Below are 19069 nucleotides of genomic sequence, written 5' to 3'. Positions count from 1 at the left end.
GTTTCTGTTACTGATGCTTATTCCTTGTTTTAAGTAATAATCTTCTGACGTGGTTAACAAGCATCACATGAGGTAGTGTATCCAACTCAAAATATAGAGAAGAAAACCAGTCCAGGAACACTCCACTCAGAGCATGGCATCAGCAGTGTTGTGCTACTGTAGCATGCCTCAGAACCATTAACTAGTAGTGCAAGATGAAATCTTAAGAAATAAAGATCATGTTTTCATACAAATATTTTTAGTACTAAAAGCAGACAGGTGGGAATTTTATTGTTCGAATGAATTCAGATTGACTTGGATACGATCACTGACATATATGGAAAACTGCTGAAAGACCATATACATAGGATAATGACACAGTGTCTATTAAGGCATCTCAAGGCTCTGCATTAGGGCCATTCTTATTTAATATGTTGATCTAGAAAAGGGATTAAAAATCATGTTTACACGCAGACACTACTATGTTAGGAGGAGTTGGGAACACCCAAGAATGAAGACAAAGTAATAATGCAAACGGACCCAAGGAGATTAGAAACATGGATGGAAAACAAACTGAGCCTCAGTTTGTTAAAATGCAAACTAACACATCAGAAATAAACCACACGAAATGCAAATATTCAAGAGGAGGAAGAATCCTGGAAAGCAGTAATGTTAAAAGTGTCCTGGACAACAGGTTAGAATGAGTATCTGGGCAGCAAATAAGGTCAGTGTGGTTTTGGGCTGTAAACACAGAGGCACCACTTCATAGAGTAGGGAGGTAAAAGTCTCTTCTTATAGAGTTCTGGTGTAACTGTGCCTAGGCTATTGAGTTTATTTTTGGATACATCATTATAGAGAGATACTGATTTACAAAAGAAGATTCTAAGAGATATGAGATATAATCTGAAATATTTTATGTCATTATAATGAGAAGAACCAACGCAAAGATGTAGGTCTTCCTAAAATGCAGACTAGTTATAAAAAAAACAAAGTTCAAACTAGTTTTCATGAGATACTCTGAAAGCAAAAGACACTAGGCAGAATGTGATTGAACACGCAATATAGAATGCTAAATCTGATCTCAAATATATTATGAAGAGTTTGGCCAGTCCCACGGAATGTGGAATATTACAGTTTTCACATCAAGTTTTACCGCATCATATGATTTTTTCTGACAGTGTTTGATTCAGTTGGTGTAATTTTGTGTGGAAAAAGTACACCTGTATGAAAACCATTGCTCTGGACTAATCTAGAAAAGCAATAATTGCAAGTTGAAAATGAAATCTTAACACAATAGTCTGTTGTGAAATAGAGTGTCAACTGTACCTTGATATAATCACGTGAGACCAATTGCTAATTGTAAAGTCATAGAATCCATCAAATTTATAATGACAAACAATAGTTAATATTGGTATTTTAGTGTGTGGGGTGTTTGGTGCTATGTCACCAAACCTGCTTTATCAAGTCAATGTTCATTATAGAGAACACCAAATACTATCCATCTACCCATTCCTTGATCAGAAAATATAGAGAGCTGAACAGCCCAGGGCATACTCAGGAGAAACATACCAAAGAGTGTACTCAATTTACATCATGTTCTGTGTGTATGCTGTTTTTGTTTCATGTCCTATGCAGGTCTTAAGGGAGTTTGGCACTGAATTTTGAAAAAGTGTCTCAGAAGACCAAAAGCCTGGAATACTATAGATGCCTGTGGGTTGTGTCTTAGAAAATAGTATAGTGATCTTTAGGTGCAGAAAAAATCAGTAGAAAACCACCACCTCATGGCTGTTATAATATGAAGATTAACATTGCCTAGGGCATTCACAAGAAAGTGTTGGGTGATCAAAGATAGGCACTGAAGCAGAATAATTTGCATTAAATTTCCATGTTACAATTAAATCACTACCTCTGCAACTATAATTGCAAATTTTATCATTTTTATGGCCTCTTGAACAGAAATGGATCTTTTCAGCCCCTTTCCTCTGTTCTCATTAGACATTTAATTAAAAAGTGTCCCCCCAATTTAACTGAGCATTGAAGGAAACACTCAGGTACACTTACTCCAAAACATAGTATCTTACCTTCATATAGTGCTTCTATGAGTAAAGCACTAGCTAGCAGGAGTAGCTAATTAACTTCAGGTTCCCCCAAGATTGTATCTGAGGCTTAACTGAGAGACACCTGAAACACCAAACAGGCAGTTTCATTTTCTGAATAACTTTTGTGGGTGAAATTCAGCCATCTACAGAGCGTCAGCCCAAGACTCATGAAGCATTCAAATGATTACAGGTTTAAGTGGGAATTAAATAGGACATAGACCTTGGATTAGCCCCATCTACACAAGGATGAATTTCACCCACAGAAGACATTTTGAAAATGAATTTAAATAGCCTGTTTCCTTTTTCAGGTTTTATTCCATTAAACTTCAGAACCAATCTCCCTTTATAGTGTTGCGGTGGAATATAATAATGCAAACACTTGAGAACTGCATGCTTTGTTAATCTCACCTCAGTCAGGAGTCAAATGATAGCACAGGGAATCCTGACACCAAAAACCAGTTTTGTTTGGTTAAAGGAAGGCCTTGCATAATAACTTTTTCACAGGAAACTCTTAAAACATTTTAGGATGGTTAGTCCTCAGAAAGAATTTGTTTTGCAAAGAGCTGTCTTCTTTTGGAAGAGGTGCAGCAAGGATCTGCCTCTGTCACCCCCCTCATTCCCCACTCCCCAATTTGAACTCTTGTCTATGTCTATATACAAGGTGTAAGGTAGTGGGGAAATAGGGCTCTTATTTATAAGATTAATGACAAAATCAAATAATGTCATGTGGTACGGATAGAGTTTGGGACATATTTTCTTCTGGTGTCACTCCACTGAAGTAGTTACACTGAAACCAGCAGAGAATTTGACTGTTTATCTCTCTATATAAAAAAATGCAGATATGCAATTAAAATTTTCATTAGATGGCTAACAGAGTGTTTTGGAGAGAGATAGTGTAGCAGTCTTGGACTTTTTTCCCCCCTAAAGTGTTTACTAGTTTCTTGTCTCTTGTCCAAACCTCCTCCTTATAGGCAGAGCTGATAGTATTGCCTAATACTTTCCATATTTTCAGTTTCTTATAACTTTCCCAGACTCTAACCATTCTGGCTGAAATGTCCCATACTAGGTATCTGCCTCAGCTGAATTTTGTTTGAAAAGTTTCAGCTAAAATAGTTCAGGTGCTCTCAAGAATGAAATTAGAAATGCCTATGTTAAATGCCCATGTTAAAAAATTCTTAGTCATTTCATTGAGAAGCTCTGGTATCCCTATTCTTTCGAGTAAGGTAGTTTAAATTTGGCTCGGGGCAGTCTTTGTGTCAGAGATGTAACTTTTGCTGTCCATGTGGAAATCCACTCAAATTTGGCCAAGTTTTAAGCCTTTGAAAAATCCCACCTTGCACATGCTCAGTAGAGACTTGTTAAAGTTTAGAAGTTAAGTTCTGTGAATATTTCCTCTGTACTTGGCATGGTCCAGCCTGAAGGTGTAGGGGGCTGAGCAGGACTTTCTCTGCAAATGTTGCTATTGACTGATGTGAGCCACTGTGACAAAGCATACTGTAACTGCATGCAGGGAGACTGTTTCCTGTGCTTTGCTGGTGATCAGACAGCATAGAGGAGAAAGAGGGAGTAACTTGACTGGAATATAAAGGGGGAAGTCTGTGAGGAGTGAGGTGTGGGGAGAGCATGGAGGTAGGAGATGAACGGGTTGCAAGATCTGGGATGGGGTAGCCAGTGGAGGTGGGGAGTAGGACAGGAGTTGGATAGGAGCAGAGGGAGAGGAGGAGATTGGGTGGCATATAGGTGCAGAGGGAGAGGAGAGCAGGAGCCAAGGAATGGAGCTGTGAAGGAGCGGAGAAGGAGGGAGGCATGAGCTGGGGGAGTTGGATAGCAGAAGAAAGAGGGGGGGCAGGAGCTGAGGCGATGGGTGGTGGATAGAGCCAGAGGTGGTGGCAGGCAGGACCTGGGAGAGTTGGATAGGAGAAGAGGGTGGAAGGTAGGAGCCTGGGATGGGGATGGATAGGAACAGGGGGAAAGGGAGCAGGAGCTGGTCTGGGGGGGGAGAGGGAGGGATGGGATGATGTATAGGAACAAAGTGGGGCTGGGACAGGACATACAGGAATGGGGGAGCAGAGACAGGTTTGGTGGGGGACATGGGCAGTAGAGTATATAACCACTAGAGCATGCTCTATTCCAAAACTTGGAAATGAACCCAGGAGTCCTGAGTCTCTGCATTCATCTGCTGCCAGCAAAGAGTCGGGAATCCACTGACAAAGCATGTGTCTCATCCCTCTCTAGTGCCTGGGCTATGTAGAGTATCACAGCCTACTATTGCTACCAGTTACTTTATTAGCTCAAGTGGCGGAGATCTGAACTGTTGAGTGTCAGTATTGCTCTACATGATGGACTTTCTGTTTTTTTCTCAGTTTACTTTTTTCTAGGATTTATATTAATTCTGTAGCAGTTCTTTACCACTCCACATTCCCAGAGTTTTTCTGACATACAGTGTCAATGATTCTGACACACAAAGCAGTTTTAGCCATGACAGGGCACAAAACAAAACATGTTATGTTATTTTTTATCTGCTTTCCCCTTCAACTCTCAGGATGAAATAAATGTTCAACAAATGGTAAGGGACAAAATTGCTGGGGGTGGGGGAGGGAATGTTCTCATGTTTCCTGCAAACAATAGAGAGTGAAATAAAACCAAACAAAATATTTGATAGTGTCCATTGAATATGCATGAAAATAACTCACTTTTCATTTCCTATATACAAAAGGCTTACTAAGCTGTTTGTTTGCATAGATGGTTGAAGTTTGAAGAAGATGTAGAGGATGGTGGAGAGAGATGGAGCAAACCATACGTTGCCACTCTGTCACTTCATAGCTTGTTTGAGCTGAGAAGTTGTATCCTGAATGGTACAGTTCTACTGGACATGAGAGCTAATTCTTTAGAAGAAATTGCAGGTATACTGATGTTTTATACCAATAACCTCTCATGAGAAATATTAATGTTGGAAACTAAAGTATGTATCACTTATCAGAGAGCTTTTGCATAAAAATCAGCTGTATGTAGAAATTTGTTCTATAAATATTTTACATGTATAAAAAATCTAAAATTGAAGTTGAGCAGTATTGTAGTAACATATTTTATAGCTAACTTTGCATAAGTTGTAGGTGTTTAATCAGAGTGGATGTGTTCTTTACTCCACTTCTGCCACCAAACATTCAAAATGATATATGTGCTAAGTTCCACGAATTAAAGCCACCATGCTGAAATAACACAAAACCAGCTGAATGGGCTTTTTTCCAAATTTACAAATATGCATCTTTGGCTTGAGAACAAGACAGAGAAATTTCAGGCGATAGTGTATATTTTCTAGGAAGTTGTAGATGCCTTAAAATAGGATCTTAGAATGAAACTGGCTTTTTAAATTATATAAAGGTTGCTCCCATCATGGTATAGGAAGCATCTGTAGGACGCAAAGTGTACTAGCACTTGCTCAATGGTATAATGTTTATGTGCAGCCTCACAGTAGACATTTCAGATTATAGACCTTAAACCCAATTCTCACTGTATTGATGCTCTTCATGGGGAGACACAGTCACAACTCTCATAACAGCTTTAGGGAGTTTCATTTACGATTCTCTTCTATACTGCTAGGAAAATTCAGCCCTCTGTAACTTCATAATGACATACCTCGTACATGAGCATGCTGAACTGGGTAAGAAGGGAATGGACTGGGAAGAAACTCAGAAATTGTACAATTCACATAAGTTTCACTCGGGGGGAAAGAGGAGAAAATTGAAGTTTTTTGAGTTTGAAAGACCACATTTTATACAAGTTAGGGCAATTCTAGATGGAATTTCTTGGGGGGTAAGTATGTAATGGTGACAATAGCAGGGGATCACAGGGGAAAACTAAAATATTCAAAAAATGTTAGATGTGTGTGAGTAGACAATAAAAGGCTACGGTGACTCATGGGTCATAATTCAAAATGATCTGGACAAATTGGAGAAATGGGCTGAGGTAAACAGGATGAAGTTTAACAAAGACAAATGCAAAGTGCTCCACTTAGGAAGGAAAAATCAATTTCACACATACAGAATGGGAAAAGACTGTCTAGGAAGGAGTACGGCAGAAAGGGATCTAGGGGTTATAGTGGACCACAAGCTAAATATGAGTCAACAGTGTGATGCTGTTGCAAAAAAAGCAAACATGATTCTGGGATGCATTAACAGGTGTGTTGTGAGCAAGACACGAGAAGTCCTTCTTCCGCTCTACTCTGCTCTGGTTAGGCCTCAGCTGGAGTATTGTGTCCAGTTCTGGGCGCCGCATTTTAAAAAAGATGTGGAGAAATTGGAAAGGGTCCAAAGAAGAGCAACAAGAATGATTAAAGGTCTTGAGAACATGACCTATGAAGGAAGGCTGAAAGAACTGGGTTTGTTTAGTTTGGAAAAGAGAAGACTGAGAGGGGACATGATAGCAGTTTTCAGGTATCTAATAGGGTGTCATAAGGAGGAGGGAGAGAACTTGTTCACCTTAGCCTCTAAGGATAGAACCAGAAACAATGGGTTTAAACTGCAGCAAGGGAGGTCTAGGTTGGACATTAGGAAAAAGTTCCTAACTGTCAGGGTGGTTAAACACTGGAACAAATTGCCTAGGGAGGTTGTGGAATCTCCGTCTCTGGAGATATTTAAGAGTAGGTTAGATAAATGTCTATCAGGGATGGTCTAGACAGTATTTGGTCCTGCCATGCGGGCAGGGGACTGGACTCGATGACCTCTCGAGGTCCCTTCCAGTCCTATAATCTATGAATCTATGAATCTATGTACAGAGTGCAAAAAACAATAGGTTTAGAACAGAATGACCCAAGAATGGCCATGAAATATGTTGAAATTCAGAGTTTTCCCCCCAATTTAATCTCTTGATGCTTGGGCTGGCAGAGGTTGGAACATCATGGAAAAAGCATGATCAGCTTTTGGAGCACCTCTTGTCACATTTGTGTGATTCCATCTGACTGATGCTTGGAGCAGAGGACTCTGCAAGATAGAATCATTGAAATTATACAGATCCAGAGGTCCAGCACCCTGCCACTGAAAAATTAAATAATAAAATATTCAGCAGTTATCAGCCAGATATGTGTACCTGTGACAGTTCTTGGGTTACCCAGGAGTCAGGACTGTGGGTCTTTTTGTTGCCCCCTGCCTCCTGGCACTGCCAGCATTCTTTTCTGGGCTAATGCCAGCCCTTCTTTCACCAGGCACGTTAACAAACCACAAACCCCAAGTTCTTTTGAATCATTGCCCTGTGATATCCAGCCCTGACATTGGCTCCTCACAGAATTTCCAGATCCTCTTCATCCAAAGGTGCAGTATGCTCCAGTTCACCGATTTTACCTTAAACCACTGCTCCTGTAAACCACACAGCACTTGTGGTTTACAGGAGTGGTGGAAACAATTGGTTGCAATAAAAAATGAAATCATAACATCAAACCTGGGTCTACACTTATCAATAGTTCTTATCCAGTAAAGTAGATCCCACCCCCAAAGCTCAGTCTGTTGCAGACCTGGCAAGTTTCTCAAGAACCAGGACCCAAATGTTCATGAAAGCACCCCCTCACCTGGGATTGAGAGTCTTGACAAGTGATGAGATTTCTGTAGATACTTTACACATTACTCTTTATGTATAACTATCCGGTGAGACATGTGTTTGGTGTGGTGAGTTTGTCACATTTGAGGTGAGAGCTGCTTGCAAAGAATAGGGGACCCATTGCCAAGGAGTCTGTGTCACAGAACCATCTCCCACCTCCATTTCTCCAAAACACTGTGCATTTCACCCTACTTCAGAGGTGAGAGTCAGGGAGAAGGAATGGAGGCTTCAGCCCCCTCAAAAGAGAAAAATTAGAAACACAAAGCACCCATTATGAGAACAGTTACAGCAAAAGAATAGTGTAAAAAATTATGAGAGCTCAAAACTTACATTAATTTGCTTGAGAGTTCAAAATGGGAGATGGTACCTGTAAGCAGAGTCTGAATGTATGCTTCCCTGACAGCTAGCTGGGAGGGGAAGAGACTATGAGTGTGTTTATGTAAATACAGTTTGCTCCTGCTCTGTTTACATATTCATCATTTACAGTTGTGTCAAAGGATCAACTTTGGCTAGTGTTGGGTACAAATGACCTTAGTACTGAATGCAGGGGTAGTGAAATATGGTTACCAATATTGTAATTATTGTAGGAATACAGGAAAGCAGGACTGTGCTTAACGTGTCCCAAATGAGGGGAGGCACCCTCAGTTGAAAGAACCTCATTAAGGAGGGGGTCAAATGTCAGAGCCCTGCAAAAGTAAGCGGGGTGGAGACAGAAGTTCTGGTGTTCTGGTCAGGAGGCTGCACAACCTTCACCCCTCCCACCCCCCCGGGGTTCTCTCTAGACTGGCTTAACCTGTTCTTCCCCACTGTTTATTTTAATTGCTCAATCAGAGCTGAAACCCATTGTGGTAGGACTGTTTCTGCCCTGCCTGCTAGGAGCTAAAATCACTGAGAACTGAAATCACTTTAGATGGGGCAGTGTTTCTGCCCAGCCCGCAAAAGAGCTGAAAATCACTGAGAGACTGATGTGCAGCGGTCACAGCAGAGAGGCAGAAAGTGACTGACAGTCAGCTGGCGAATGAGTGACCAGCAGGGTGGTGGCAGAGGCACAATGAGCAGCCAGCAGGGTGGCGGCAGAGAGGCACGATGAGCGGCCAGCAGGGTTGCTGGTGGAAGGGTGCTACGAGAGCAGTGAGCAGACCAACAGACTGAGTAAGATGCCTCTTTACCCCCCACCCAACTCTGCAGATGCACCTCTGAACTCTGGGTCTGCGCTGACCAAGGATAACAACTGAGAGTGGGATGCAGAGAAGGGTTGGACATGTGAAAGGGACTTTTGGGTTGCTGGACTTAAGGGGAAAAGGGCACTGCTCAACCTACTTGGGAGTGGGTCTTTTACTCATGGTTTATGTTTATGAATCCCGTTTGCAGTGTTTTCCCAAATTAACTCCGAGTTACTTCCCTCCTTTTATTAAAAGTTGCTTTTCTACACTCGGACTCTGTGCTTGTGAGTGGGGAAGTATTGCCTCTCAAAGGTGCCCAGGGGTGGTGTGTAATTTTCACAGGTTACTGGGTGGGGGCTTGAGCTGGTTCTGTGTTGTATTGATGGAAAGGAACCCCTAGCTATTAAACACGGCCCTGGTTGCTGCTGGCTCCACCTGGCAGAAAGGTTACATACCTTTTGTTTTATATAAAGGTGGAAAAGTAATAGTGAGGAAACTTTGCCTCACACACCAGAAGAGAGTATAAAGGAATTGGATTTAAACACAGCTGGTAATGTATTTAAGGTCAGATAAGCTTCATCATAGTAATCTGAATGAGGCAACAGGGGAGATGTACATAGGGTCAGCTCTTACAGAGACATTAAAGTTGGTTGGGATGGGGGTGGCTGCTCCCCACAGCAGGCACCCTTCTCAAACTTGTGTGTCAAAGTGGTGTGAGATATTGTAAACTCAGTCTACAGTAGTTTGTGTGGCTTCCCCTTCTGTGCTAAGGATCCCATTCTTCCAGGGGCTGAATAAGAATGTCAAGATTTGGCTTGATAATGAGGAAAGATGGATGTGAGGGATAGAAGTGAGACTGGCAGTTTGCTAGGACAAAGGGGTATGCCAATGTGGTGTTTTATTACTATGTATAACAAAACTTATTAATTTTTTATCAAGAAGATCACTTGCCTACCACCCAGTTTTACTGTTCTGATTGCTAGCCCTGTCTCACTCAGGCTGGAAAAACCCAGTGGTCAGCCTCAATCAGGGCAATGCCGAGTCTTAGGTATGGTTTCAGATTGATGAACTAGAAGCGTCAGTCATTCAGTCAGTCCATCTCCCTAATGAAATAAGTGTTCCACTCCAAAATAAATTTCTTCATGAACTTTGATGAAGTAACATTGAGCATTATGGATTTTTTTTTTGTCAGCTTTCTGAAGATATCTGATAGCAAGACCACAATGCATTTATAGACTCTGGAGCACTAGTTACTGTCAGTTCTCCTTTTCTTTGTTGTATTCTTTAAACTTTAGAAGTCACAGCATTAGTTTGTTCTGAGACCATTTTCGCAGGTAGTTGGTCCGTTAACTTGTCTTTTGGTACAGGAACTTGATTTAGGGTTGTAAAGTAATTTTTTTGATTGGTTCCATTTCCAAAGTCTTTTGACTCACTGCTTAGAAAAAGTTTTTTGTTTGTTCTCAGAACTTTCCCAAAACCTATATATAGCCTAGGAGTGGCAGCTATCATTATTGATGGAGTTCTCCCTCATTTGGTATCTTCCCTGATACAAAAAGTAGATTGTTATATTACAAGGTTTGATTGATTGCTGCTTTTAGAATCTGCAATTTTAACAGCCATCCTCCTGACTGTCTTTTTTAACTACTTTGCAAGTGTTTCACCTTACTCTGAGGGTATTGTTCTGTAACTCAGATAGATTTGTATCTTCCATGCTGTCTTGGGGTTTTCTGAAGAGATTTTTCACTATTATAAATAAAGTTGCTAGCCCATTTGATTAGGGATGTCATTCTATTAATTATTATTATTATTTGAATTGCAGTAGTACTGGAAAGCCTTATAGGGATCAAGCATCATTGTGCTAGGTATGGTATAAACACACAGGAAGATAGGGTCCCAGCTCTGAAGAGTTCAAAAATGATGCAACAAATGAGTGTGGCAAACAGAAAGGATGGAGGAAGAAGAAGGAGGTTTAGCAGTAATAAGGTCAGATAGTTACATAGGCTTGCTGTGTATGTACACAGCTCTGATAGTTTCAATTAATAGGAAAGGGTTTTTATTCCTATATAAATAAAATAAGTCCTGAACTTGAAGTGTAATGATGAAATTTGTACTTATCAGCAAAGTCTTTAAAGTCTCTTTTACTAAATAATTGCCCATTATTAGTTGTTATAGTTCCACTTATGGGACACTGCATTTTGGAAACATTGGTTTGATTCTAGAAATGACAGGAGTTCTGCTTGTATTGAATAATATTGACACTTAGTAAATTAAAGAAACAGTTCCTGGGTACCACAGAGCATCCCTAAATACAGAGGTCAATCCCAACCTTTCCCTGTTGTCACAGGTTCTTTTGTCTGTTGGCATCATTTTCTTCAGAAAATTGTTCAATACTTGCAGTATTGCCTTCTATCCATGATTATGCTAGGCCAGTACAATGACATTCACACTCATCATTTAGTTTTCTCGATGCCACCAGATACTTCCTGTGTTGCAAAACTTATTTTCTTAAGGTAGAGGGTACTATGCACTTTTGCTTTTAGTAACATTCATCGGTTAACCTAAGTCCTTATCTTTGTGGTGCATAACTGGTTTCTGTGTTTTTTTCCTGCTATTTCTACCTTTTTAATAACTTTGCATAGGATTTTTATAGTCTCACTATGGATAATTTTCCACATTATTCTATGTAAGACATGTCACTCTGATTATAACAAGTAAAATTGTTATATACATATATTTTCAGTTTATTTGCCTGGAGACTGTATTATGCTCATGACAGTATATCTCCCATCAGAAACTTTTTGTCTGGACTACATTCCTGCTTCAAATTACACATTTGTAAATGCAACAACAGTCTTTCTATCCTTGAAGAAGTTTCACTTAACCTGCATTGTTAGATTGTGATCAGGGGTTTTTGTCTGCTTCAGCCAAGACTTTTAATCCATATAAGCACTCTCTTTATTCATTGAAATGTTCAAAATCCAGAACATAGGCCTAGACTCTTTCTCTATTTGAGTATACATTTTTTAAAGATCTTAATATGCTTGAGATAAAATCTACAGGTGAACAATTATTTTAATGTTGTTGCACTAAGATGGATTTCAAAACATTTTGTGCTACATCCCTAGAAACTGTTTGTTAATTCTGCATTAAAATATTGTACCACTCGTCATGCGAGTTTTAAAATTATCCCATTCCCCTTCATCATTTCCATTCTTCATTTTCTTTTGTTTTGTATTCAAACTTTGTCCCTATTTAAAAGAAATATCTGTAAGACCGTGAGCTTGTTGGGCCAGGGACATGTCTATTTGTATCTGATGATTAAGTGTAATACATATCTGCAATGCTCTATATGGAAATAATATATTGTTGTTCTAGCTGGGTTTCCTGAGATGAGTTTTCACATCAGGCATTGTAGGTCTTTTAGATTGTATGTTCTTGGCATTTCTCAATTTGCTATTCATTTTTCTTTGTCCCTCATTGAAAAGTACTTCACCCGGGATTTCAGTCTGTTTAAAAAGAACACATTTTCTTTACTTCAATTTTAAACCACTTTTACCTATATTTGAGTACAATACATAGTCTTCTGTCATGTATCTCTGGTGTAGCTCCCAGATTAATATACAGTCATTACACACTCTTTACAAGAATTCCTTTGAACTGTAGTAGTCTATCGATCACTTCTAGTGCAGACCATATGTCCAAATGAAGTCTCAAGAATCTGTCATCCAAATAGTGTATTTTGGAACTTGTCTTTTCAAGAGGTATTTGCCAGAAGATAGTTGCAATATCCAATTCAGAGAACCACTTTACTCTGTTATTCTTCCCATTATTTCAGTTCAAATTGGCAGAGAAAACTGTTCTCTTTTGATATTTTTATTTAGTTCCTTTGGATCCATGCAAATTCTCAGATTACCATCTGCTTTGTTGACTAACCACTGAATGATCCCAGAAGGTTCTAGCACTCAGCATATGATTCCATTTTCTATCATTTGGCTCAAAGAATTTTTGGTCAACCTTTAGTGATGGTACTTTGTCTGGTCTCTGGTCTTGCAATTTATTTTGGTTGTACTCAGTGTGTTTTAGGCAAACAGCAGAGCCCTTCAAATAAATAAATGTGTTCAGCATGACCTCTGTGTGTCTATTAGCTTTTCAATGAACTGCACACGTTATGTTTGAACTTTTCCATAATTTCAAACCCAGTATTGATTGTCAGCCCTTTTCTACTCTTACAAATGTCAGCTCATGCACTATACCATTATATTCTTTAGGGCGTTCACATGTTCCTCATGCTGAAATTTTCTCTCTGTGTAATGGCTCAATCCTGTTAGTGAGGTCATTGGGCTTTGCAGGCCCTCAGCATCTCATGGCTGAGTGTGCAGTTTCACTGTCTTTGGTAATATCCTGTTAAGCTTTCAATCTGTGCAAATCTTGTTTTGCAAGTATGTTTGCTTGATTCTAGGCACCAATTTACATTTACTTTTTGGTGCATTTTAGACTCCCTATTCATATGCAACTTTCTTACTGAAAAATTGTTTCTCAGTCTGTGGTGGACTCATTTTGCATATCTAGATATTTCCCCCTAACAGCACATGCTTGAAAAGAGGTTTTTTTAATACAGCATTTATGATACACATTACCACAAGTATGACATTGTCTGTGAACAAGCTGCTTCCCACAGGTTTGGCACTGCCTTTGTCTTTAATTCTTTCATTCAGTTTGCACCCTTTTCTCCAACCTGGTTTTTGTTTTTGCTAACATTTGATCACCTCCAGATGCAAGCCTTCATCAGGTTGGCAAAGTTGTGCTGCTTTGTCTAGAGGTTAACTCCATGTTTCTTAGCAACCTTTAAGTAACTACAATAGTCATGAATTAGGGAATCTCTCATATTTCCAAAATTACTTGACTGATGTTGAAATTTCAGCTCAGTTCCATTCAGTGGTCTCATTTTCCACCTTGTGTATGTGACCAAAACAAACAGTATTCACACACTTTCATTTTTTTAGGGTTGCAAAATACCTATTTAATGCTCTAATGGAAACAGGGGCGGCTCTATGTATTTTGCTGCCCCAAGCACGGCAGTCAGGCAGCCTTCGGTGGGAGGTCCGCCGGTCACACGCTTTCGGTGTACCCGCCGCCAAATTGCCGCCGAAACCATGGGACCAGCGGACCTCCTGCAGGCATGCCGCCAAAGGCAGCCTGACTGCCGCCCTCATGGCGACTGGCAGGCCGCCCCCCATGGTTTGCCGCTGCAGGCACGTGCTTGGTGCCTGGAGCCGCCCCTGAATGGAAACAAAGTATTGTCTCCGTACGTTATGAGATGCACAGTGTCACACTGACACAGCCCTGAATTGCCTGGCAGCTCTGATGTTCTCACAAAGCTATGAGCCAGGAGATTCTCTCACTTTTACTTTCTGTGGACTTCTTTGCACTTATTATTGAGCAAAGCAACAGACTCCTACCCTAGTCCTACAGTATTCCTACTCCTACACTCTCTCACAAACAGAAGTTGGTCTAATAAAAGATATTGCTTCATCCACCTTGTCTCTCTCCTACCCTAGAAGGCAGCAAGTGTCATTCCCCCATTTTACACATCAGTAGCAGAGATGTTGAACAAAGTACATTTGAGGGAAATTTGGGAATAGAACCCAGCTTTTTAATCTACTCAGCCACACTGCTTCTCAGAATGAACATGTCAAATATATGTTTTTAAGCTAACCTGGTGTGTGTGTATATATGTATATATATATATATATATAACCACTATTGTAACCGCTAAACACACTCCCCTCCTTGAGCCAGAAACAGAACTCAGTAATTCTGATCTCCAACATTCTGCTGCTGTCTAGTAAATAGTTGTGTAACTCACTGGGAAAGTGTCTCTCTAATCCCCCTCCAGTGGCTGATCAAACTAGAGAGTAACAGCTCAAGTGGTAGAGGTCTGGGTTGGGGATCTAGGTCCTAGATTCAAATCCTGTTGACAATCCATGCAGGGAACTTTTATGGTCCATGATAGAATTTGTTTTTCCATTTTTTTTAAAAAACCCTGGTTTATTGAATTCACACACAGAAAATATCCATAAAAATAGGCTGAGAGGTTAACAAACCCTTACAATCTATTGATTATGAGTAGTATAAGGGCCCTACCGTCAATCAAACCATAACCCCACCCCTTGACCCCTTAAGCCTCGCCCATTGACCCATTGGTCCCTCCCACCTGTCACCGGAAGTGCCACCCCATGGGGGTATTACTTCCGGGGTCAAGGTGCCACCTGACCGAAAGCAAGGTGTGTCATGTGACCCCTCTAAGAACTCCTCCCACCACCCTCTACCAATCAGGAGGGGTTTTGTCCCGATAGGACCGCCTCAAGAGGAGATTTTGACCAATCAGGGTAACTTCTGGGGCAGGGGTGACCGGTCTGGAAGTGGGACATGTGACCCCTCTAAGAACTCTCCCCACTACCCTCTACCAATCAGGATGGGTTTCGTCCCGAAAGGACTGCCTCGAGAGGAGATTTTGACCAATCAGGGTAACTTCTGGGTTGGGGTGATCCCTCCGGAAGTGAGTCATGTGACCCCACTAAGAACTCCTTCCAAGGTCCTCCGCCAATCAGAGTGCAGCACCATTACCCCATAAGTCCCAGCGCCAGACAGAGGAGGCGGCCATCTCTTACCAAGGACACGTGTTTTCGAAATCGCGGAAAGGCTGCTGAGAGGAAACATGGACTCCTTCACCACCCCCGTGAGAACTTTGGACTTTGTTTTAGCCCCGAGGGTCTTTGACCATCCGCGGAGAAAACGCTACATCAGTGACAGTTCCGAGGAGGAGGAGGGAGCGACTGAGGGGAGCCCTTTGGCCCAGCCATTGCTGGATATGCCGGAATCCGACCCCAAAACCCTCGTGAGACACCCCGATGAGCGTGGCAGTCTCTCTTTGTCCACCCCCTCAGAGGTGGAAGGCGATCACGGCTCGGGGGAGTCACCAGCGGACAAAGTGAAGGGAAAAGACAGCGCTCAGGTAAAATGAATGATTAAGAAGCGGTGGTCAAGGAGGGGTGGGTTATGGAGTAGGAACCGGGGGTTGCGTAAATTAAAAAACAAGCAGTGGGGGTACTTACATGGTTTCTTTTCTGAAAATTTCTCAACAGGTCGACGATGTCTTTTTAGAGGCCTTTAAGAACTTATACATTGGAAACCCTGTGGGAGTAAATATATCGTGCGTCAGCTGTTTTTGCTCATGCCTGAGACACAGATCTCAAGCTGAAAAGGACAAAATGGAAGAATGAACCATCTGAGACTCCCTTATGGTAGGGTCATGGCATCCATTTTTACAGACAGCTGTAAAAGGTCATGTTAAACCAGGCGATTAATAAAACTTATTTAAATGTGTCAATATGAATGTGTCCCCTTTCATACTCATGGTAGTAAAAGACGGTACCAGTAAAAGTCATGTCTACACAGACGGCTCTGTTAAAGAAAATATATTATGCCCCTGGGGAAGTTGGGAGCTTCGGCGGGGTCAACGCTCTTTTTCAAGCGGCCAGAAAGCATAGTAAAACTTTAAACAGAAGACAGGTAACAGCATGGCTTTCAGACCAGGATGCTTACACTTTACACAAACCGGCTCGAATACGTTTTAAAAGAAACAAGACCATTGTTTCAGATGTGGATGCGCAGTGGCAGGCAGATTTGGTGGATATGCACCGGTTCTCCAACCACAACAGCGGTTTTAAGTACATCTTAACAGTGATAGACATTCTATCCAAATATGCCTGGGCCTTAGGCCTAAAAGACAATACGAGTGGTGAGGTATCCAAAGCCTTTAAAGCTATTTTCAGTGAAGGTCGCATGCCTCAAAAATTACAAACCGATCAGGGGAAAGAATTTTTAAACAAACCTTTAAGTGGATTATTAAAGCGGCATGGATTTCACCATTTTGTTACCAATAATGAAGTCAAAGCAGGGGTTGTGGAGTGATTTAACAGAACTTTAAAAACTAGGATGTGGAGATATTTTACAGCCCATAACACCTTTCGCTACATTGACGTCTTACCTGCCTTTATAAAGAGTTACAACCAGAGCTTTCACAGAACTATACGTACCAGACCTGTTGATGTTAACCCTTCAAATTCTCTGAAGGTATGGAAAACGGTTTACGGAGATGGTTTTAAAATAAAACCGATTGTTGCCCCTTTTAGAAAAGGTGACCACGTGAGACTATCTAAAACCAAAGGCGCTTTTGAAAAAAGTTATGAACAGACGTTTACTGATGAGATATTCATAGTGGATGAAGCCTTAACCAGAGACCTGTATACCGATTAAAAGATTACGAGGGTGAGGCAGTTACTGGATCTTTTTACCCTGAAAAATTACAAAAAGTAAACCCCAAACGAGACAGGATTTACAGGATTGAAAAAGTTCTAGCAGAGAAAGGAAAAGGGAGAAAAAAGCAGTTACTGGTGAAATGGTTGGGGTGGCCTGATAAGTTTAACAGCTGGGTGGAAGCTTCTCAACTCTGTGACATCTAGACACAAACAAAAAAAAGCTTCCTTCTGCAAAGACCGAGAGAGCGAGAAAAATGAGCGACGGCGGGTTTTACATTACTTTGCCCAGCAATGCCAGCTCTGCAGTTTTTCCCCAAAACACCATCTCGAACTTTACACTACGGCTAATTAAGCCCTTGGATCTCCGGGGTGTCTGGGAGGTGGGGTTAGTGGAAATACAATACCCACACAGCTGGAATAATATCAATGAAGACACCCCTTTTGAAATCACCTTTGGAACTACAACGTGGAATTTCATCCTACGATGAGGTTATTACTCGACCATATCCGAATTACTGGAGCATATGAACAGCAACGTGGCTCGTCATCCCGGACCACCTGAAGTGGTCATGAACTACGACCCTGTGGGTAGAAAAGTGAGACTTAAATCTACCGATTTTATGTATGTGTTTTCTACTGACGGGGAGCTAGCTAACATTCTGGGTTTGGGCCACAAACGCAACGTCCAAAAATTCCCCTTCTCGGCAGACATCACAGGAGGTTTTAACTCCTTGTATCTATACACGGATATTGTAGAACACCAGTTTGTGGGGGACTTTTCTGTTCCGCTGTTACGCTGCGTCCCTGTCCGAGGAAGGAACAACGAGTTTGTTACCATCACCTACGACAAACCTCATTACGTCCCTGTCAGTAAACACCACATCGACACCCTCACATTTGAAATAAAGACAGATCAGAACAGACATGTATCATTTCGCTTCGGCAAGGTGATCGTCAAGCTGCATCTGCGGGCGTGGAGAGAGCGAGGTTTCTAAAAAAGCAAAGCCCTATTATGGCGATCCCAAAAAAATATGGTCCCACCATCTACAGGAACTATTACAAAGCCCAGGCTGGATACGCCCTTCTTGGATATCATGTGGCTCCTGTGATGTACGGGGCGGGTGTGGGTGGAATATTTCGTAGCCTCTTTCGAAAAGCTGTACCGCTTTTGAGGAGGGGGCTAGAGATTATTAAACTCCACGTAAAAACCTCCACTCAAAACATAGCTAAAGATGTGGTAGGTCATGTCTCCCATGCTGTTCTGGAGAAGGTGGGGAATACAGCTTCACAGGAAGAATTGGGGCTGATGTACATTAAAAGGAGGAAGAGAGAGAGAAATACATCATACCCGCGACGCACAGGTCCCCCGAAACCCTTTAAAAGAAGGGCTTTGACACGCAGGGCCGGCCATAAGCGAAAGTCCAAGAGGAGGCCTGGGCGAAAGAGGAAACATGCTCTGCCTGGTAAAAGAGACATATTTTAATCAACATGGCTTTTGTTCACTGCGGATCTGAAGAGTGCACCAAATCCGAACTAGACTTGTTTCAAATAGCCCCTACGCAGACCAGCATCGAGAAAAGCATCTACATTGAGGTGCCGCCTCTATCCGCCATTACGGAGTCTGCCCCCATTGACTTTTTTATAGCAGGGAATGGCATAGATTATATGGATTTAAACAACATGCTGCTGTACCTGTGTTGCAAAATTGAAAAGGAGACGGAACTGAACTTGCCGTGGATGCCGAAGTGGGCCTGGTGAATTACCCCGTGGCCTCTATTTTCAGTCAGTTGGATGTTATGCTGGGAGACCGCCTCATAAGCCAAAGCAACAACTGTTACCCTTACAGGGCCTTTACAGAATCGGTGCTCAATTACAGCGACAACACCCTCGCCACGCAATTTTCCGCCGGCCTGTTTTA

The 19069-nt window shown here is 41.5% G+C and overlaps 1 protein-coding gene across 1 annotated transcript in view; it reads left to right on the top strand.

Moving 5' to 3' along the window:
- Positions 1-19069, top strand: part of SLC4A10 (solute carrier family 4 member 10) — a 199810-nt gene that overhangs the window by 84837 nt on the left and 95904 nt on the right. The window contains exon 5 of the mRNA XM_054044808.1: positions 4821-4981. Coding sequence (XP_053900783.1) covers positions 4821-4981 — 161 coding nt within the window. The remainder of the gene's footprint in view (positions 1-4820; positions 4982-19069) is intronic.

This window comes from Malaclemys terrapin, chromosome 11 (assembly GCF_027887155.1).
Source record: "Malaclemys terrapin pileata isolate rMalTer1 chromosome 11, rMalTer1.hap1, whole genome shotgun sequence".
Classification (NCBI taxonomy): Eukaryota; Metazoa; Chordata; order Testudines; family Emydidae; genus Malaclemys; species Malaclemys terrapin.
The sequence above is the reverse complement of the archived record's forward strand: the minus strand, read 5'-3'. Positions and strand labels throughout refer to the sequence as shown.